This window comes from Molossus molossus, unplaced genomic scaffold (assembly GCF_014108415.1).
Source record: "Molossus molossus isolate mMolMol1 unplaced genomic scaffold, mMolMol1.p scaffold_m16_p_13, whole genome shotgun sequence".
NCBI classification, from domain to species: domain Eukaryota; kingdom Metazoa; phylum Chordata; class Mammalia; order Chiroptera; family Molossidae; genus Molossus; species Molossus molossus.
In genome coordinates, this window is record NW_023425348.1 from 5,472,284 (window position 1) to 5,494,945 (window position 22,662).

A 22,662-nucleotide genomic window follows, 5' to 3' on the forward strand; every position below is an offset into this window, starting at 1 on the left:
CGGAGGTGGGCACGGAGGTGGGGCTCGGAGGTGGGCACGGAGGTGGGCACGGAGGTGGGGCACGGAGGTGGGCACGGAGGTGGGGCACGGAGGTGGGCACGGAGGTGGGCACGGAGGTGGGGCACGGAGGCGGGCACGGAGGCGGGCACGGAGGCGGGGCACGGAGGTGGGCACGGAGGCGGGCACGGAGGTGGGGCACGGAGGTGGGCACGGAGATGGGGCACGGAGGCGGGCACGGAGGCGGGCACGGAGGTGGGCACGGAGGTGGGGCACGGAGGTGGGCACGGAGGTGGGGCACGGAGGCGGGCACGGAGGTGGGCACGGAGGTGGGGCACGGAGGCGGGCACGGAGGTGGGCACGGAGGTGGGCACGAGGACCGCTGCGGCCTCTGCTGCCACACAGCAAGGGACACCTATACCCGGGCCGCCCTCTCCTTGCCACGCGACCCAGGGCCCGTTGTCTGGGGGATCTCGGGTGACGCGGGAGTCCTGGCTAAGGGTGCAGGCTCGGAAGTGGGATGGACCGCCTTCAGAGCCCGGCTTCGTGCCTATCCACGGAGTGACTCTGGGCAAACTGCTGCTGTCTGCCTGAGCCCGCATCGCCAAGTGGCCCGTCTCGGCGGGTTGCCCTGAGGCTTCCGAGAGCACGCAGGCCGCTCACCTAGCACAACGCTTGGCAGGTGCTCAGGGCTGCCGAGTGACGTCACAGAAGCGGTAGGAGGAGCTCCAAGAACTGGCCCCTCCCCTGACGCAACCACACAGCTGGCAAAAGCTGTCAGTCAGCCTTGTCGGAACTCTAGAATTTAATTTAAAAACCAAACACTTCACGCCTAGTGGGGGATGCTTAATGAGAAGGCTGTTGAGTTTTGACACTTAAGAGAATCTTTCGGGACCCTGGGTGACTGCTGCGGTGACAGGAAAGAGACTTCACTGACCACACAAGAGGCAGTCTTTGCAGAAGGAGCATAGGAAAGTCACTACACAGATGGGTGACAGCCAGCAACAGCACACTGTGGAGGGAAGGGAGAGTCTGACAGACTCTCCACACTACAATTCAAACGTCCAGGCTAAAAAGTAGTAGAAGACCTACCAAATAGGAAAATAGGGCCTATTCACAGGGAAGAAGAAACTGACAGACTGTCCCCAAGGAAGGCAGTCACTGGATGTTGTCATCCTGGGTTTGTCATAATTATTAAAGGAAACCTGGTTGGTTACCACTGGAAATAGCTGCTTTCTTTTGGTTTTACATTGTATTGTGAATATTATAAGTGTGTTGCCCATTTCTCTTAGTGGAAAACACTACTGCGGTAAAATGACCAGTTTGCACTAGAGGAATATTAAAATTGAGAACATTATACCCATAGATCTGGCCCTGAAAACATACATATTCCCATCGTTCTGTTAATTTTTTAATGTTCAGACAAATGAAGAAAATTAGAAAACATTCTCTGTATTTTAAGTTAATCACTTATTAAGGACATTTGAATTTAACACATTACTCTTGTTGGAAATATAGTTTATTTGGTGTGACATAGAAAATAGTGCCTTTATGCCATAATCTTCCCTGTCTTTGGCTGCGCAGACATGGTGCATTCCCCTTCCCTGTCCTTTGAGTGCTACTGGTGTTGCTGATAGCACGGGGGGCTATTTCTTCTTCCCTGTCGAGTCACGGGAGTCAACACACTCTGTAACCTGAGTGGGTTTGGTCAGAAATCTGAGACCATCTTGCAAGTGAGAAAAGATTCTTCCCACAGAGACTCAAGGACACAGAGGAATCATTAGGCAACGAGAAAAAGTTTACATTGGCTGGGGAATTGGCTATCAACCTGTTACACCGAGAGCCAGAATTCCAGGTTACACCCAGACCAGGTCTAAGTAGTTGCACAAAGCCTAATTTGTGTTCTGAGAGATCCAGGTGAACACCTGTGTGCCCCAAGTCCACCAGCAAGTGGACTGACTACTCCCAATCAATCTCCTTTTTGGCTCAAAGCAGGGGCAGTAGGGTTGTACACTTGAGGACATAGGCCTTCATTCACACACCATGGATGGAGCCCTGGTTTGGAACTGAACACAGCAGGATGCAGCAGAGACAGGAACAACTGTTCCCCTCACCTCCTTCTAGAAGAGGAGTTTGCTGGCGAGGAAGACGAGCAGGATCTGAACGGCATCTGTGATGGGGCTGAGGAAGATGCTGTTGGCCAGGCTTCTGGTTGTGTCTGGAGTTGGGGTTGCATTTGGGATGCGGGTTGTGATTAGGGTTTGGGTTGTGCTTGGGACTCGGGCAGTGGTTGGCTTGGTTGTGGAGATCATGGAGGGTGATGGTGTGGTGGTCATTGCTGGAAAAAAAGAAAAAAATGCATCAGAACTATGTTGGGTGGTTGATGGGTGCTAGAGAAATGAGGCTAATCTGATGGAACACTGGAGCCAGAGTTCATGAGCAAAATTCAATAAGCATGTCTCCAGGGCCAAGTGTGTGTAGAGAAGGGGTAAAACTATGGGGCACAGAGTGCTAAGGGGAAAAATAAAAGATCACTATCTACCCATAAGGACTACACAGTCCTGTAGGGGAGGGAATTTGTGTAACTACTGAATTTGTTGTTGGGTAGGTTGTTGGCTCTCAAGTGTCCTTAATATTGTATTAGATCCATCAGTGCAAATATAATCCAAAATGGCACAATTTTATTTTTTTTACTAATTTCAAAGGTTGCATATAAAGCTTGTAAGAACTGGTTACCACCCAGATCTGAGGATGGCTACTCCTGCTGTAAAGTAAATGGAAAGAGGCCTGTCCAAACCCCTAAATCTCTTTCTGTGGTTTCTGAGGCATCGGCTACTTCCCGTGCAGGGATCTGACCACACACTGGTTCTCTGAGGTTGCCTTGCTGAGAAGCAGAGAAAGCCAGACCTGTAGTGCTGAGGGGTGGGTGGGATGTCGGATCCTGGAAGAACTGGCCCTTGGCAATGATACCTGCAAGGGTCTGAGTGGACTATGCAGAAGGGAGAAGTCCAGTTTGCAAGGCCCATGCATTCTTCTGTTCTCCTGCAGGGGGCCTGGGAGTCTTCTCTCACTTAGCATTTACCCACGGCAAATGTTTCTCTGGCATCTCATGGAGCCAGAAAATCTACCACAAGCACTGTTTTTATTATTTTTTCAGCTGGATTTTATTAGCTTGGAGATAAGAAGTCCTGACTATAAACAAACATTTTTTCCTCTTTCTTAGAATTTACACTTGTGTTTATCTCGAAAATGTCCCTGAGGAAGAAAATAGCATCCAGTCTTTTCACAGAAGGGAAACTACCAAAGAAACGGCTAAGGATCTCATACAGTAGTTTTGTTAGGCAGAATCACTTCAAAATTCATTTTTGAAAACTGATATACCTTTGACCACATTTGCAGTGTGTGAATGGTGGGAAAATGGGCAGCGTAGTAGATGCTTTCCAGTAGTTTAGATTCTTAGGGACATGTTGTCTGGACATTAAGACTGGTGTTTCTTGTTCTTGGTTGAACCTTGTATTTAAAAACTTCATTAGAAAAAAGAAAAAGATTGTCTTTATAGTTCTGATGTAAGTTAATACAACAGAAAAATAAGAAAAATAAAACGTGTAAGGTGTAGAAATTGAGTCCTAGTTTTTCCATTTACTCTCTGTGTGGCCTTAGGCAAGTTACCTCTATTTTCTGAACCTCAATTTCTCGAATTTGTTCTAGCTCCCCAGAGGAGGTGAGAGAAGAGGGGACAGAGAGGGGAAAGGAGGGCAGGGAGCCTCAGGATAGTCTGAGGTTGAGGTCTGCAGCCTGTGACAGGCCAGTGGGAATTCCTGGTGGTAGTGTGATGGCCAAAGGACATTCTGAGAATGAATGCAACTTTTGGTATTTTTCTGCCATCGACCCTTCCTCGTGCAGATGTTCCCCCTCCTGCCTGTGAACTCTGCTATACCTGGGAAGGTTTTAGTGAGTTGGAAGTCTTTGTGGAAATTGAGGAAAGAGCTGACTTTCACATGGGTGTCTGTGTGGTGTGGAATAGAAATGGTTCCTGAGGGTGCAGGATTCGGAGCCACGGGTGACTTTGAGAATATAGGGCCCCTAGCAATTAGCAGAAACCTTGGGGGTGGCTTTTGTTTTCTACAAGGCATAGGATAAGGGGTTGAGTTCATCTTAAGTAGCTCTTAAGGTGCTAGAAGGTTCAACTGATATCTGGGTAACACATGATTAAAAGATGTTTTCTGGGGCACCCACAAAGTAACTTTGCAGGCTGAGTTCACTGTCAGATATGTAAATGGCTGCAAAGGAACTTACCGTGTTTTTTCAGTTTCAGAGAAGAAAATGTAGCCACTTTGTTGGAATTGACAGCGAAGGCTCTGTGGAGGGTAAATCAAGAGAAAATCGTGGTGAGGACCTCAGCGGTGGGATTCACAAGTTCACAATGTCTGCCCTCCCAAAGGAGCCCAACCTCTTAATCCCTCGGGTGCTTACTTTCTCCACAGCACACCAGCAGGTCATTAAATACTGGTCTGTTCTATATTGTCTTTCTTTTTAAAAATTTAATCTACTGATGAGAGAGAGAGAGAGAAACATTGACTTGTTATTCTACCTATCCATGAACATTCATTGGTTGCCTTCTGTTTGTGCCCTGACTGGGGATCAAACCTGCAACCTTGGCATATTGGGATGATGGTCTAACCAACTGAGCTACCTGGCCAGGGCCTCTACATTGTCTTAACTAAGATCCTCCATGATCTTGTTCCAGAGAAGATCATGTCCATCCCCTACTCCAACCAACTTTACCACCCTGAACTCCCCACAGGCTGGGACACACCTCTGGTCTTTGTTCAAGCCAGACCTCCTGTAATATCCGTGCAGACCACATCTGCCCACAGATTCGCAGCAGCTCCGTGAAGTTGTTTCCCTATCACCTCTAACCCGGACAGGCCTCCTCCTGAGAAACATGCCCCTCTGCACGGTCTTGCTGTGAGCCTCTCCGCACACTGCAGGCAGCTCTCCGAGAGCAGGTTCTGCTGCCAACAGCGGCCGACACTTACTAGGGGCTTAATGTCCGTTACACGATCAGTAGAGCTTGGTCTGTTGTTCTCCTATTAGTGGATCCATTGCTACATCAGCCTCTTGTTCACACGCTCAACGATTAGTTCATGGGAGTGCACAACATGCCGATCACTGTGCTTGGTGCCGAGGGGACAGTGGGACCAGACAGGCCTGGTCTCACCTGTGGCACTCAGTCCCCTCAGAGGGACAGATTTTAAATGAATAACCGACTGACAAGTGGACAGTGGTGACATGTGCCCTCCTAAGCAGAGGAAGCTGCGAGAGCGGAAACGGGGCTCTGGGACTTCTCGGGGGTTCAGGGCATGCTTTCTGGAGAATGTGAGGTTTAACGTCAGTAATCACTTCTTACTGGCCTTGCCTCACCAAACCTCATGGTAAAGTTCACGGCCAGGGACCTCTTCACGTGACTTCTGTGCCCTCCCCAGCACAGGGGGTCCCTGCTGTCGGTACCCCTAGCACGTGCTGCCCTCCGCCTTGTCGCCCACTGCGCACAAGCAGCGAAGCCATAGCAGGGTGCGTCAGGAGTCTGGAGGCCACACTGTCGGTGGGAATGTGCTTTGCAGTGTCGCTGCTTGGGCTTGTGTCTGCCGTGCAGAGTGGAGGCTCACAGGAGGGGCGGCGAGGGGACAGTCATTGCCCGAATCAGCCTTGCCTGGTGGCCACGTCGGGACTGACCCCGTGTGAGGCTGGGGGTAGCAGCTCCTTCTGGGACCTCCTCTGCCAGCGGCTCTGCGGGAGACAGCCAGTCCCGCTGGGGCGGCCGGCGAGGGGTGGCCGGCCAGCATCATCACCACACTGTCCCCGGAGCCAGTGGACACAGCCTGATGGTCAGACTTGTCCATTCCATACGAAATGGCCGTCCGACCCTGCAGGGACCTCTCAACACTGGCTTCCAAAGTAAATCTGGTCACCAGGCCCTGGTCACACTGGCAGTCAGCAAGCGTAGAGAATTTGAAGCAAACAGGGTGCCCGTGGCAAAGACTCTTTGCTCGACCAAACTTTGGTCGGGCTCAAAACCTCCCCCTTGGCCTATGTGTGTCCTCGCTTGTAAAATCCGGTTTTAGCAAGAACCTGCTAAGTCTGTTTAGCAAGAATCTGTTAATCTTGATCTCTGATAACCCTGATGTCTGACTGAGTTCCTTAGTTTCTGCCACCCCCCAGGTGATATCTGATCACTCTGACCAGCCTTCGGCAACAATCCTGTTGGGTCAGTTCAGCCAGACCACCCGTTACAGGCCTTGATGTTTCCTCCCAGTAGTGTTCCCTCCACGGACTTCCACCTGCTCCTTGGCGATAAATTTCCACTTGCCCCTGTTGTAGTCAGAATGGAGCCGGGTTCTAGAGGGGTCTGTTTTCTCCTATTGCAATGTTCCTGAATAAATTCTTTACTCTATGTGTGTGTGTATGTATATATGTATTCATTCATTCATTTTGCTTTAACTACTGTCAAGCTCTGGTTTTCTTTAACACCAGTTTTTTCTATTTATGTTGAGCACACCTGGTACGTACGTGCGTGCGTGCGTGCGTGTGTGTGTAAACTCCTGTGGATGAAAAGTAGGGCAAAGAATGCAGAAGAGGGGTGCAAGTACTCTCTTCACCACATCGTATCTGAATTGTATTTTGAGTCTGAATCCTCCAAGGTCAGTGTAAAACTACAGAAGCCCAGCATGAAACTGCAAAAGCTCAGAGCAAACCCTGTGTCGACAGCTCTTACTGTATCTCGGCTCCAGTCACGTTCGTGGGCGGAGACTGCCAGGTGGCCTTGAGGACACCTGCGCGCGGGTCCCTCACGAGGTACAGGACGCTGCTCTTGCACGACTGGTCCACCCCGTACCACAGGCCTACCGCGCTGCCGTTCGAGTCCAGCGCTCGCAGGACCACGGAGCTGGTGCTGTTATCCACAGGAATGGACACTAGGGGGAAACGATAAGGAGACAGTCAGCCACCTACGTCATAAGACAAGGGGTGAGGGTCACACAACCAAAATTAACTGTCAAGAAAACAAAGTTACAAATCACATGTACATAGAGTATGGTACCATTTTTGTAAAAGAAGTTGAAAAACGTCTGTAATGAAAGTCGTCAAGATATTAACTGTGGTGACTTCTTGGTAGTGGGGGTACAGATGATTTTATTTTCTTCCTGATGCTTTTTTGTGTTTTCTAAATTTTCTGCATAAAACATACACAAAAGGAGACCTGCACTCTGGCCCGGTTCTGCTACCTACCAGGGGTGAGATTCGGGGCTGGCTCTTGGCCTCTTGCTGGTTCGCACCCGCCAGGGCGGGAGGATCCTCGAGCTCTGCCCACCTCTCAGGGGGAAGGGAAGGTGGGAAGAGCAGGGTTGGTGCCTGTGAACCGTCCACGCGGGCCACCTGGCCACCTGGGAAGCGTTCCCTGAAAATTGGGAATGTTATTGCCAAGTTAAAGCAAAGCAAAGCACATTGCCTGGTCCTAGAAATTCTGAAGCTCTTGGTCTCTGTTGTTGAAGGTGAGGGAAAGGGGCTCTGAGCCCCTGGGCCCCTAATCCAGGCCCCTGTCAAATGACCCCTTAGAGTTCCCTAACCTTCTCCACTCAGATGAGTCTCTGATTTTTTTATTCTCACCCGAGGACACCTATGCATTTATCTTCAGACAGAGTGGGAGGGAGAGAGGGAGGAAGGAAGAAAGAGAAACATCGAGAGAGAGAGACACATCAAGTGGTTGCCACCCCACAACCCCAACCAGGACCAGGGACAAACCACAACCAAGGCATGTGCCCCTAGCGGGAACCAAACCCGTGACTCGCTTGGTCTGTGGGCCGACGCTCTAACTGCTGAGCCAAACCAGCCAGGGCTCAGGTGAGTCTCTTATGCCCTAGCCTAGTATGTACTCACAGGGGACCCCACTGATCCTAGTTAATTCCTCTTGTTAATTTCAGCATTCTGGTGTGTAATAAATTGGGAGGAAATTTCAAGAGAATATTCCTTAGAAGATTCCTTCTGAATGAATTCCTCAATGCTAAGGTGTTCAGACACCCAAAATTCCTTCAAGGACTTCTTCACAAACCAAAGAAAACTGATCACGTAGCACAATAGGATCGGACAGTCCTGGTTCTCAATTCTAGCTCTAAGAAGTCATTTCACCTGTGAGCCCGTTTCCTTACTCTTCATCATTCACTCCGCAGATATTTATTACATGCTTACTGTGCACCAGGCCTGGTTCTCGGTCTGGAGAGAATGACTCTATCCTTCATTACATGGAGATCATGGTACCTTATCTTGCAAGGTTCCTGGGAGGAGTCAGAGAACAATGCATGGTGGGTGTTAGATGAATTGTACTTGTTGTTTTTAGCACAGAACACTCCTTTGTTCTATTTATTCGTTATTGCCAATTAAAATGGGCTCAGCCAGATCCTATGGGCCCTGACTTGCTCAGTGAGAACCTGTCCTTAGTCCTAGATTGTGCGTCATGGCAAGGTGGACTGTGACAAGGGAGGGTGTCATCCAGGTAGTCATCAGCTCTGACAGCTCTTCTGCCTTCCCTCTCGCTCTGGCTGTGCCCTCCGTTTCTCTCCTGGGCGCTGTATTTGGATTCCCCGTCTCCGTGCTCTCCTCCTTTTAGGCTGCAGCCAGATCAGACTTCCACACACAACACTTCCGTCAGGAGACGCTCCTCTCCAAAGTCATCCAAGTGCCCTTGGTTCTAGAGCATCTAACCTGTGTGCTTCTGTTCTGAGGGGTGCAGTGCCCAGCAGGTAGCCTTGATGAGCCTCGTAATCCAGCTCGCGCTGATTTACGTCCCACTCTGGTTCTGCACACGCTCGACTCGCGCTTGCTCCTGGTCTCTGTTCGCATCTGCTGTCTGTGCGGAATCCTTACTTCGTTCCCAAGCACAGTTCATTCCCATCTGCGCTCCAAGATCCTGCGTATGTCCCACCTCCGGGCCAGTTGAGCCTTCTTTTCCTCTCCTCAAACATTTACGCTTTTTACTGTTGAGTTCAGTGCTTAATTACATTCTGGCTTAATTACATACTGTGGATTCATCTGTGTCGGTATCTGGCCAGCCCAGTGCTGGGCACCTGGGGGCAGTAAATAACTACTAATTGATCCATTTAGGAAGCTGCACAGCCAGTGTGGGAGAGTGAGTGTCCTAAAGGCCAAGATGCAGGACAGAAGGCAGCCGCCTACACCCTCTGGCCCACAGGAGTCCAAGGTGGAGCGGGCCAGGCCCGCCTTAACCCGAGGTCGCTGCGTGCGGGCTTCATTCAGTGCTGTGAAGGCAGACCCGGGGGACTCGCTCTAAGATCGTGCCTGAGCTGCTCTTGTGTCTTGGGACCTGCCAAGCCATGTATACATGACTTAGCAATGTTGACATAGACCCTGAAAGTTAGAAATTTTCAAAATAAGGAGACGTTGGCTTCTGTAGGCACTTGCAGCCTCGGCCAGCCAAGCCTGGCACTGTCACTGTACAGGGGACCCGGAGCCTGCGTGTGTCCTGGGAGCAGATGGGTGCTTCACACCCAGGACTTTGACTCAACTTGAATCATTCCTACGATGAGTCAGCCAGCGTGTCACGGACTGTAGCACATTCTGAGGTGAATTAAGATGAAGTCTGGGGAGGAACATCGCATGCAGTAGGCACTTAATGACCTTGGGTCCTCTCTCCCTCTGCCCCATCTACTGCCACTGTTAAGTGCTGGGATTTCCCTCTCGCCCAGCATGATCCCTTCCAAGGGGCCTTTCCCTTTTAAGGATCTTACTGATCATCTTTTGACTTCTGTCTCCTGTCTTCCTACAAGGCTCACGATGCCCCCTCTGTGCACCCCAGCCTTCACAAGGTAGGTGCTTCTTTCTCCCATCAACAGCCCCCATCAACAATACCCTTCACCTTGTGATGTGTTGTCCTAAGTCAGTAGTCCCTCTGGCCCCCCGAGGCCTCTCCCATATTCAAGGTCGGACACATGCCCTCCCGGTGTCTTCATCTTGAATTACAGGATCACCCTCACTGGCCTGCAGGACAGGATCCACTGCCTGAGTGAGTAGGACATAGTGCGCCCTATCACAACTGAGGCATTTAGTGACAGTCCCATGAAACAAACAGAAAAGTGCAAGCTGGCACAGGTGTGTGAAGACAAGCAACACTCGTTTCTCTGCCGAAGCCTGGACTCTATAGACCACGGGTGTGGGCGTCCCCCCGGCGGTCTCTGATCTGTGGTTGGAGTTGTAAGAGAGGCAGGGTAACACAGTCGACAGGAAGACAGGCTCTGAAGCTGGACAGCTGGCTGAACCAAGCCGACTGTTGTTTAGGTTCAAATGCCGGCTGTGTTACCAGTGACTCTGGATAAAACCTTAACTTACCGGTGCCTCAGTTCTCATCTGAACGTGGGAAGATGATGGCATCGGCCCTTTCATCATTCCCAGCACACAGGAAGAGTTTCAGCTCTTAGTACTGTAACCGAGAGGCACACAGTGGGTGGTGAAGGCAGAGTCCCTGAAGATAGTGCTCAGGTTCGTATCCCGGCTCCCCCATCTAAGCAGCTCTGTGACCTGAGCAAGTCACCAGCATTTCTACCTGTTCTCACCTACAAAACAGGAATGACGGCGGGCTCCACCTCACATGTTGTTAGGCTAAACGAGGTAATACACACAAGTCACCATATTAAATGCTGCTATGAAAGTCCTTAGAGCACTCGCCTCGACTTGCAGGTTTGGCTGATCTCAAAAGGACATTTATAAAATATTACAAGGCACCTCTAAGAAAAGCACTGGGTTAGGAATGAAAAGAACAAGATTCAAGGGCCAGTTCTGCCCTCATGAACAGTCAACGCCTCTCAGCTTCAGGCCCTGCGTATAGGAGGCGGGAGAGGAATACATTTCCTCCCAGTGAACTAGATTTTTCACTCTGGACTAAATGTGAAGAGCACCTCCTGGAGTTGTGCAATGTACAGTCATCCACAGTGGAATTGTTTTACCAGGTGGGTGTGAAAGATTACAAACTGTGATGCAATCATTATCCCTTAAAATAATAAACATGCCGGTTTTAAGTTGGAATTTGCCATGAGTCGCTCTTGCTGGGGCTCAGTTAACCTGGGAGCTGGGACTTAGTGAGTCCTTGTCACTCAGGTCAGCACAAGGGACATGCAAAAACATGCCCACTCTCTCGCAGTTCTCATTCCTTCTGTCCCCGCTTCCCCTCCTGGTCCAAACTGCATATTTGAGAGCAGAGATGGAGAGCTATGCTCTGAAATTCTGGTCGGCTCCCCTTAGAGAAAAGAGACAACAGAGAATGCTCCCACTCACTTGTGTAGGCTCTGTTGCTTTCATATACATCCGAGTCAGCCTTGATGGCCGCAGTGCTGGTGGAGACCACGGCGTTGAAGGACATGCAGCTGTCGGGGGGATCCGCAGAGCCCGCAGGACAAAGCAGGACTGCGAGGCAGAGGAGCAGCCCGGGCAGCCGCGTGGCGCCAAGGCCTGCCATGGTCCCGATCTGTTCCGAAACGGCTGGGCCCGGAGCTGGGGAAGACCTCACCTATTTATATGCTTCGGGGCTGGAGTTTCTGGGTGAGGTCATATATGCAAATTCCCTTATAACCGCTCCCTAAAAATGAACTGGCTTCTGGAATTTGTCACCATGACCCTTTATCAATTTCAGTGTTGCTCAAGAAAGGGAATGCACTGGTCACAGATTATTTTTCAACCTGCTAGTTGACGAAGGCTGTTGAGAAAAGTTTAAAGCTGGGAGAGTGAAACTGGGGTGAGTGAGCATCACAGACCTGACTCAGCTCCGCTCTTCTCCCGGGAGGAAACCCGGGCACAGAAGCCCTCCTGTCTCGGAACGTTACACATCCCTTCCAGCGCGCCTCGGTCGAGCAGGGCTCAATCCCAGTTGACTCTGTGACCAGCATAGCACTGGAAACACTGTGCTTCTGCATTTAGTTATTGTTGGAAAGAAACAGCTTTCGTCCAGCTTGCCCTGACACTTCCCTCCATGGCACCAGAGAACAAGGCACCTACTAAGAAAAAGAAAATAAAATCATATCTCTTTTCTGATCGTTAGAACTGGTCAAAGCAAGTATCAATAAACTTGAAGGTATTCAATAAAGATATTAAATAAATTTAACAAAAGAAATGCAAGACTTTACACTGAACACTACAACGGGCCCAGGATAGCCGAAATGATCTCGAAAAAACAATAACAAAGTTGGAGGACTCACACTTACCAATTTCAAAACTTACCACAAAACTACAGTCATCAAGACAGTGTGGTATTGGCATAAGGGTAGACATAGAGATCAATGGAATAGAGTTGAGGACTCAGAAGTAAACCCATACAGTTGTGATCAACTGACTTTTCACAAGGTGCCGGGATAATTTGATGAGGGAAAGAAAAGTCTTTTCAACAAATGGTTCCACGTGCAAAAGAATGAAGTTGGACCTCTGTCTCTCACCATATTAACCCAGCATGGGTCAAGGACCTAACTGTAAGAATGTAAACTATAAACCGCTTAGAAGGAAACGCAAGTATAAATCCTATGGCCTTGGATTAACCAACAGTTTAATAGATATAATTCTGAAAGCAAAACCACCCAGAGAAAAAAATAGATAAGTTGAACTTCATCAATACCAAACGTTTCTGCTCTTCAAAGGAAACTACCCAGAAAGTGTAGACAACCCAAATAATGGAAAAAATTTGCAAATCACCTATTTGATTAGGGTCTAGTATCTAGAATGTATAAAGAATACTTGCAACTCAACAATAAAAAGACAAATATCCCAATTTAAAAATGGGCAAATGATTTGAATATTTTCTCAAAAAAAAAAAAAAAATACAAATGACCAGTATACACATGAAAAGATTCTCAACATCATTAGTCATTAGGAAAATGTAAATCAAAATTACAAAGAGATACCAACTTGTAGCCTCTAGGATAGCTACAATGAAATGACCAAGATATGGGGAAGTTGAACCCTCATGTATTACTGTTGGGAATGTACAATAATTCAGCCACTTTAGAAAACAGGGGGCATTTCTTCAAAAAGCAAAGGATTACTGTCATATGACCTAGCAGTTCCACACCTGGGTATCTACTCAAGAGAATTAAAAACATATGTCCACACAGAAACGTGTACATAGATATTAATAGGAGAATTATTAATAATAGCCAAGAAGTGGAAACAACCCAATGTCCAACTCCTAAATGGATAAAAAATGTGGCATTTCCATCCAATGGGGTATTATTTAACTATCAAAAGGAATGAAGTACTGATAGATGCTACATGGATCAACCTTGAAAACATTCTGCTAAGCAAAAGAAGCCAGACACAGAAGACGGCATGTTACATGATCTCAGCTCTGTGAGGAACTCTTACAGACAGAAAGTGGTTGCCAGGGGCTGGAGGGAGGGGAAGAATGGGAAGTGACTGCTAATTGGTTTGGAATTTCTTTTTGGGGTGATGGAAATGCTCTGGAATTATTCTGGTAGTTTCATAATCTTGTAAATATACTAGAAGATACTGAATTAAGTTTTATGATTTGGGAATTCTATCTCACTAAAACCTTTTCTTTATGTAATATTCTGTGTAGGCAAGTTGGCATAGTAGAAAGACTGCGGCAGGACCTGAACATTAGATCTGGTTTACAGTCCAGGCCTTGGCAGAGTTCGAACCTATCTGGGCTTCAGTCTCCACTTCTGAAAATGAGGGCATTCATACTAATCTTACATTATTGTATGTATATTAAGTGAGAACTCAGTTTACACACTGATTTGGGGGATGGGTTGGGTTGGGCATAGTAGGTTTATAACACATGTTAATTCAAGTCCCCCCCCCCTCCCCCCTTGTTTCTTAGTTTGTGCCAGGTTCTCACAGGATCCCAGGTGAGGCCTTGAAGAGCAAGGGTTTAACAGCTGGTCCAGGTAAACCAGGTTGGAGCTGAACGTCAGACTAACTGTTGAAGTTGGAAAAGCTGGGTTCTGTGAAGAAAAAAGGATGCTGTACTAAATCTAACCTGAAGTAACCCCATGGGTGATCTGATCATAAATTCCTAATTGGGTTGGTCATAGTGGGCAGTCACATCCAGGCACATCACTTTTTAGTAAAGGTCTATCTTTGCCTTAAGCAAGCCCTGTCCATTGTTTTTGTGCACACACCTCTAGGTTAACACACCTTTGAAACATCTCTTTCAGACCCCTCAGAAGTATAACCATCCTTAGGAGAGCACATAACCTCGTTACCTCTCCTGCGATCCAATCCCCGTCTTGCTTTATCCCCCCTCATGTAATCATCCTTACATTCCCTCCTAATTCCAGATGTAAACGAAACCAAAACTGCTATTCTCGGCAGCATTTGAGACCCTGCTTCCCGGCACTGTCACCAGTTTTGGCTCAAGCAAATTCTTATAAAAATTCTCTACAAGTTTGGATGTTCTTTTGTCAACATTTACTTGGTGCAGCTGGCAGGATTCTGAAGAAACCCACCCAGGGCCACCCTGTGGCCCCAGACTCGGGGCTGGGTACCAGCAAGGGTCCACTGTGCCCCACCAGCTCCCCGCTTGGCACCAAGTGAACTTGGGTGTGTTTTCTCTCTTGGCATCTCTGATTTCCTTTCTTTCTTTTTTTTTGGTGGTACGTGCCCCTAGCGGGAACCGAACCCGGGACTCTCTGGTCCGCAGGCCGACGCTGAACTGCTGAGCCAAACTGGCCAGGGCTCGGAACTCCTCTCTTTAAGTAGCAGGTCCTGGCCTGCCCCCTAAACTTGCCAGTCTGCCAAGAGCTTATGTGCTAAGACTGTTCACACTGTCGGAAGCCTGGTGGGCACGTCACCTTGTTGGTCTCTCTAGGAAGGACAGCTTTCAGAGGAGAGGGTCGCTGGTCTTCCCAAGGTCAAAGTCCAAAAGGAGGCTTCCTGAAATTCAACAGAAATGACCATGGTGAATACAGGGACCATCAGTCTGAGGCACCCCAGGCTCTGGTCCAGGCTCCCGGGTATGTCAATGCAGTGAGGGGTGCAACACGGCCACCAGGGGGGGAGCACCCGGCTTCAGAGTCGGAGAGGCCTCTGCCTGAATCCCGCCCTCTTGTTGTGACCTTGGACTGAACTAGCCTGAGCCTCAGTTCTCTTATTCATATTGTAACGATAGTACGGCCAGCCTCACAGGGTTATGTCCAGGTTCAGGAGAGAATGCAGGTGACATGCCTGCCATGGTGAGCGGTGGTTCTCGTCCACCCAGGGCAGGACGAGGTAGCTCCTGGAGGACAGCCTGGAAGCCACCGGCCCTCCTGTGGCGCCCACAGTGGAGTCTTGTCAACATGTGTGGATTTTGGGACTGATTAGGTTGTACCCTTTAGCTCCGTGGTTCAGGGTGGAGATCCCATAATGCAGATCCTCATTTAGAGGACAATCTAGTGTCAGCTTCTTAGAAGCTGTAGACCTTCCTTCTCAGGCCCGGAGGACTAAGAGACTCTCAGAGAGATGACACACTATGGTCTATGACAGTATGAGTTTTCCAGCTGAACTGGCCCTAAGGTGATTTTAGCTGAACTGAACACAGAAAGATTAAACTTCCTTAAGTCTGTCGACGCACTTATTCAGGGCCTACCCCAGCCTCCTTCTCCTGGCTGGGTGTGTCCTCCACTGGACAGGCCCCCAGTCTCCTTCTCCTGGCTGGGTGTGTTCTCCACTGGACAGGCCCCCACTGGACAGACCCCCAGTCTCCTTCTCCTGGCTGGGTGTGTCCTCCACTGGACAGGCCCCCACTGGACAGGCCCCCAGCCTCCTTCTCCTGGCTGGGTGTATCCTCCACTGGACAGGCCCCCAGCCTCCTTCTCCTGGCTGGGTGTGTTCTCCACTGGACAGGCCCCCACTGGACAGGCCCCCAGCTTCCTTCTCCTGGCTGGGTGTGTCCTCCACTGGACAGGCCCCCACTGGACAGGCCCCCAGCCTCCTTCTCCTGGCTGGGTGTGTCCTCCACTGGACAGGCCCCCACTGGACAGGCCCCCAGCCTCCTTCTCCTGGCTGGGTGTGTTCCCCACTGGACAGTCCCCCAGCCTCCTTCTCCTGGCTGGGTGTGTCCTCCACTGGACAGGCCCCCACTGGACAGGCCCCCAGCCTCCTTCTCCTGGCTGGGTGTGTCCTCCACTGGACAGGCCCCCACTGGACAGGCCCCCAGCCTCCTTCTCCTGGCTGGGTGTGTTCTCCACTGGACAGTTTCACTCCTCGGTTGATAACGTCAGCTCGACGTAGCATTTTAGAGTCAGGTGAGTCAAAGCTGACGATTCAGGTGAGTAGGAAACATTTTAATTTTAATGGGCCATGTGTATATTTCGTAGTACATTTGGGACTCTTGCCCAGTCAATTTGCATTTTCTAGAACTTGGAGAGAAGTTGACTATTGCAATAGTTGCTATATCTTTGCTGAAGACATTTTGTTGATCACATCTGTGGCATCATTTAATCCTCAATTGTGTCAAGAGCACAATTAGGCCTGCCCAGTGTGGCTCAGTGGACTGAGCTCCGTCCCATGGACTGAGAGGTCCTGGTTTGATTCCTGGTCAGGGCACATGCTCGATCCCCATGGGAGGTGCGCAAGAGGCAGCCAATCAATGTTTCTCTCTCACATTGATATTTCTATCTCTCTCTAAAAAAATCAATAAAAACATATTTGTAAAACAGAGCACATTTAGATTGGCACAGTGCTTTCCCAAAGCACCTCCTCTGAAGGCGTCGGTCGGCGGACTCCGGTTGGGGGCCGTGAGAAAGCTGCTCAAGGGTGCACAGCTTTTGGGGAACATGAACCCCACTGTACGGGCAGTTGTGGCCAAACCCCAGCCTGGTGGCAGTCCTGATCCGCTGCTCGCATCTTCATGGAATGAGAGGAATGAGAACATAATGGAGAGATTTTTAAAAAGAGAGCGTACATATATTTATCCAATTCAAAGGCCTGCTTTTATTCGGCAAATGCAACTTTTTGACATTTATTTGTAAAACATTCTTTCTTTAATGAAATTATGGTCATTATAGATTATAGACAGTAAATTCTCTCCACCTGTTAATTTTTAAATGTCCTCATTTGGCAAAATGAAAGAAACACCCCTCCAGTGTACGTTCTGCTGTCACCCCAGGAATTGTGTTGCTGGCAGGAAGCAGGGGCGGAAAGCTGACTCGGGAAGACTGTTCAAGGACCCCTTTCTTGTCCAGGGAGAGGTTGGACCTTTTAAGATCTCCTTCAAATGTTAGGATCCCTGGTCGCCCCCAAATTGGAAATTGATTCCATTAATTTTTAGGCAGAAATAAAAGTGTTGAAGGCTCTTAGGGGCTGGCCAGAGAGTGGTGGGAAGGTGAGGGGGTGAAATGAGACAAGAGTGGAAGTCAGGGCTCAGTGCTTCTCAATCCCCAAATAGAAGAGGAACCAGGAAAGGGGGTCCCCAGGAGGGAACAGGAAGGCTTGGACCCCCGCTTCATGGGGCCAGCTGGCCAGCCGGGGCTCCTCCCTGGAGAGGCGAGCACTCTCTGCCTGGGTGGAAGGGTATTGCAGGTGCCCGAGGGGAGCTTAGCAAGCCGAGGTTCGTTACCTAGAAGGAGTGGCTCTCCTTAGTTCTCATGAGCTACACTTTAAATTTTCTTTGGAAGGTGCACCATTTTATCAAGCAATTCAAATGCATTCTCCCTACCATTTAGCCAGACAGCTCAACAGTGAAAAAAATATGGTACAGTTTAATCAGTGAGGCACGAATGGGAGCCCCTGGGATCAGCCGTGATCAGTGTGTGCTCCGACCAGAACGAGGCGGACACAGCGCTCCAAGCTCAGGACCAGGAAACATGCTACTCCCGGGAATTCCTTACTTCCAGTTCTGTAAAAGGGTATTGGTTTTCTAATATCCTGCCGTATTCACATACGTCTTCAGCCTCTTACAGGAGTACCCGAGGTGAAAAGTAAGACACCGCAGATATGGGGAAATGAAGATGAAAGAAGTGGGGAGAGGACGCAGCTGCGTTCCTTCCGAAATGTTTGCCGGGTGTCTGCGGGTTTGGCAGGCACTGTCATCGGGAGGGGACCAAGCCCTGCTCATGGGCTTCATGACGTGCTGATGTCGTGCACACCCCAAGGCACCATCTAATATGTTGCAACCCTGAATGCAGCCCACACCGGTCCCTTTTCAGTGACAAAAAGTTCCCTTTTCCCTGGCAGAGTCACAGGCACATCCTTTAATTCACTTCACCCATTAGTCCCGAACTGTGGTTTTCTCTTCTTAATGATCTTTACTAATGTCGTAACATTTAAATATCATTGCTGTTTACTACAGCATCGCATCTCTTTTAAAAAATAAGACACTTGACAGTATCTACTCTCCTGGTAACAAACAAGCTCTATTCCTAGCCTTGTGTACAAAAGGAATTTTGTCACTTACGTAATTTTTTATTGATACGTTAATTTTCTAATTATTTGTAGCTGTTTCCTAAACTTTGAGAAGCACTGACTTAAGAAATAAAAATTTATTCTGTGAACATGTCCTTCAGCTAAGGATCTCCACTTCAAAGATTTTTAAAAAATAACACGAGAAGACTATTTTTAAATGGTCATTGAAATTAAAAAATAAATTCTAAAAATTCTAATGGGACTTGTGGATCCTAAGAATACAATAGATGCCATTTGGAGATATACTGACTTACTTAAATTATTTATAAGGTAGTAATTATTAGTGGTTAATATACAATTACTATATATATGATATTTATATTTTTTATCCTCACCAAAAAACACTTTTGCATTTATCTTCAGATAGAGCAGGAGGGAGAGAGGGGGTAAGAGAGAGTGAGAAACATCTATGTGAGAGAGACACATCAAGTGGTTGTCACCCACACAGCCCCAACCAGGGCCGGGACAAACTGCAACCCAGGTACGTGCCCTTAGCAGGAACCGAACCTGGGATTCTCTGGTCCACAGGTTGATGCTCTAACCACTGTGCCAAACCGGCCAGGGCTCAATTACTACATTTTAAGAACAGGTACAAATATTAGTTTTATATTTAGTGCCAATAAAGTTGTGGGAAAGATAACATAGTTTTTTATCATGAGCAAGTATTTGAAAACATACAACATACACTTTCAAGCTAGAGGCTCTGATGCAGTCCATGCACAGTGAGGCCCAGAAGCCAGCGTTTGGGAGGATTTGCGGGTATTTATTCTAGGGTGCAGCCGGGGGTGAGGACGCTTCGCTGGATGTTTTGGAGAAAACAACTCAGTCAGACGTGTGATGTTCTCAGGGGCCCGCTGACAAGTGGGGACAGGAAAAGGAGTGACTGTTTCTGAGCCCTGTTCAGCCAGACCATGCTAGGTTGTATGTAATCTTCACAATGATCCTGAATTGGGTACTATCCCCCATTTAACAGGAACTGAGGCCCGGTGATGATAAGCCAATTGACCAAAAGCTAGTTAAGTAGAGACACTAACATTTATGTCTGCTCTTTTCTGTTAAAAGCAATGATTTTAGGGCTGTGAGCTGGGATTTGAACCTAGTCCTAACCTTGTTTGGCTATGGGCTCCCACCAGCCTATGACATCGCCCTATAAAAAATTCCATAAGCAGAAAGTGATTGGTTCAGGCAGAACAAGAACATTATCTTGACTTTCCGATATTAGTGCTCTGGGGCTTTTGTTTTGTAAGTGATTTTCAGTCTCTCTCATATTTATTAATTATAAGTAATAAGGGTGCTGTTTTATTGTCAGTGGCAGTAAGGATTCTTGCTGTTTTACTGGCGGGAAATGAGTGCTGTTATTTTTATGTGCTTACTCTAGAGCACTAGATCCCGACTTCGAGGCTGTGGCCACCGCGGGGGTGTTTGGCCCCATCTGGAGGAATTTGGTTGTCACGACTGTTGGAGGGTGCTGCTGGCTCTAGGCGTAGAGACCAGGGGTGCGGCGAAACATCCTACGAGACACAGGACGGCCCCGGCAACAAAGACCTACCCAGCCCCAAATGTCACCGGGGCTGAGGTTGTCAAACCCTGCTCTAGAGGAAAAAAATAGAATGATCTGGTATCTGGAACATTAATGGTTTCAATAACAACAAATAATACCATTAGTGAAGATCCACATGCTGTGAGCCTTCTGTTGGCCAGCCAGCGTGTGTTGCGGGTGTCACTCCCAAAGCACTATTAACAGTGATGTCCAACCTCAGGACGCTTACCTCCACCGGGGACCATAATTCGGAGAAGGTGAGCAGCTACGAGAAGGGAAAGGTCATAGTTCGCGCCATGAGAAGACATACGCAGTGGTGAGGAAGATGCCCCTTGTGTGTGGGTGCTTCAGAGCAGGACCTCAGAGCTCAGGAAGAAAGCGTCGTCATTGACCCTGCTTCTCTATTGCTCCCTGGTGACTTCGGACCAGCACTAGACTGTTCCACGTCCTCGTCCGCAAAACGGGGATACTGTTAGCATCCACCTCCTAAGTTTGTTGGAAGCTTTTATTTGTTTTCCAATTTTTATTAACTTATTTTTGTTACAGATATTTCTTCTTTTCCTCCCCTAGACATCCTCCTCCCCGTCCCGCCCCCCACCCCCAGCATTGCTGTCTGTGTCCATTGGACACGCATGCACGCATGTAAGCTCTTCGGGAGCTTGTAATGGGTGGTACGTGTAAGGCGCACTGCCCGACACAGAACACTCCACGGATGCTTGTTTTTCTCGTTATGGTCACGAGAGAGATTCCACTGAGGTGGTGCCTGGGAGCGGCCCACACCTCCTCCAGAGGGGACCTGCCAGATGCCCAGGCGTCTCCTGTCCTTGAGCAACGAAAGGTGAGTCACGCTGCAACTGCGTCTCTCGGGCTGCAGGACCGCCTGTCCGCCTGGCAATGAGCCCTGCACTGCAGCTGGGCCGGGTGGAGCTGGGCCTGCTCGGCGAGGGGAGGTGGCCAAGGAGGGGGGCGAATTCCTTCTTCTGGTGAATCTTGGCAAACCGAAGTCCTTTATCACAGTCTACAGGGCAGAAAGGGTGGCGAGCACGTGTGTGACAGTCCCCATCAGTGAGGGAAACAGGATCTCGAGCTGAGGCTGCCGGGAGGCTCCAGCTGTCCTCTGCCCCAGTCCCCTCCCTGAGGCAGGGAGTCCGCGCTCCTGTTCCCACAACCAGCTAGGGGAGGTGACAGGTTGGCTTGGCCCCGAGATTCAGGTGCGGACCAGGGTGGGGGTGTTCTTGCGTTGGACGCCTGCCCGATTCTCCGTCAATGAGGTCATTCTGGCTCTTCACGTTTGTCCGGCACAAAGTTTACCAGGCAGGGAGCCTTACCTTTACCTTTGTTATCCATGCCTTGGCTGCCCTGTCTGCGCTTTGTCGACACAGGACGGGGTTTGCAGTTTCCTGTCCCTGCATTATTCCAACCTGTCCTTGTGCCCTCCTTGGGAACAACCATCTCCGGCCTAGAGCCCCAGAGGGAGGCGGCGGGCGGTCCACACCCCGCTGCACGCGGGTGGGGGCCTTTAACTACAGGTAGTGCCCCGCGATCGCTGCTGTCTCGAATGGCCCCTTCATTCTGGGGGTTCCTGAGCTGTCGTTGGCTTGTCCCATCCCTGCTGTGTTTCAGCGGTAGGGGAAGGCGGCGGGTGGCTGGGAGGACAGGGCCTCCCGGGACTCGGCAGGTCTCGTTCGCACAGGTCTGTATTTATTTCTCTTCTGGTACCCTCTGGCGCTTCCTTGCCTTGGTCTATGCTAGGAACTTCCAGGAGGCTTGTTTCTGGGGGAGGATGTGTGCCGGTCTCAGAAGACAGTTGAGAAGCAGAGTGGTGAGGATTTGGGGGGCGTTGACTGCTTCAGGCCCAGCGTCCAGGCTTAGCCATGGGCAGCTCGGGCCTGGCACCGCCGGCAGCTTTTCACGTCAGGGCTCAGCTTAGAACCAACAGTGCCCACGCCCCACGCCCCTGCTCTTCTGCCCCCAAGAATCACTCCCACCTTCCTTCCCTAGACTTCTCACGCTACCGCCACCCTCAGGTGGGTGCCCGACAGTCCTGTCGCCATCTCCGCGCCGCTTGTCTCCCAGGCTACCCTGGAGGGGCGCGGGCCTGGAGCTGGCTCACGCTGCGGCTCTCCGTCTGCGCGTGGAGCCTGCTGTCTGAGACCGAGCTTTCCCAGCGACGGTGCCTGCCTCCTGGCCCGGTGCGGGGTCAGTTAACACTCACTTCTGATGCGAATGCGTGTTAGACGCAGTGCTCAGCCCTGCGGGTGTGGAGAGAACACAAAGGTTCCTGCTTTTGAACTGGGTTAAGTGTTGGGAGGTTCAGTGTAGGTCACTTCTCAATAATGGTAAATGTACCTGGCTGGTGTGGCTCAGTGGACTGGGCATTGTCCCATGCACCAAGAGGTCACTGGTTCGATTCCTGGTCAGGGCACATGCCCCAGTTCCAGGCTCGATCCCCAGTGGGGGGCGTGCAGAAGGCAGCCAATCAATGGTTCTCTCTCACATCGATGTTTCTCACTCCCTCTTCCTTCTGCTCTCTCTAAATAATCAATAAAAACATATTAAAAAATAATGGTAAATGCTGTGATAAAGATAAGCGCAGGTGTCTTAGGAGTGCAAAGGAAGGGCAAGGATGCTTCTTGTAGTCAACGGTGGATGAGCTGTTTCGAAGGGTG

At 49.6% G+C, this 22,662-nt stretch overlaps 1 protein-coding gene across 1 annotated transcript; it reads right to left on the reverse strand.

Annotated features, from left to right (window-relative positions):
• Positions 1-1,538: 1,538 nt before the first annotated feature.
• On the reverse strand, positions 1,539-11,519 carry PLET1 (placenta expressed transcript 1). Its single transcript, XM_036259467.1, has 4 exons — positions 11,338-11,519; positions 6,773-6,971; positions 4,294-4,355; positions 1,539-2,335 (listed from the first exon to the last, which is right to left on the reverse strand). Exons 1-4 carry the CDS (start codon positions 11,516-11,518, stop codon positions 2,118-2,120), a joined length of 660 nt encoding a protein of 219 aa, XP_036115360.1. The 5' UTR covers position 11,519; the 3' UTR covers positions 1,539-2,117.
• Between the last annotated feature and the right edge of the window lie 11,143 nt (positions 11,520-22,662).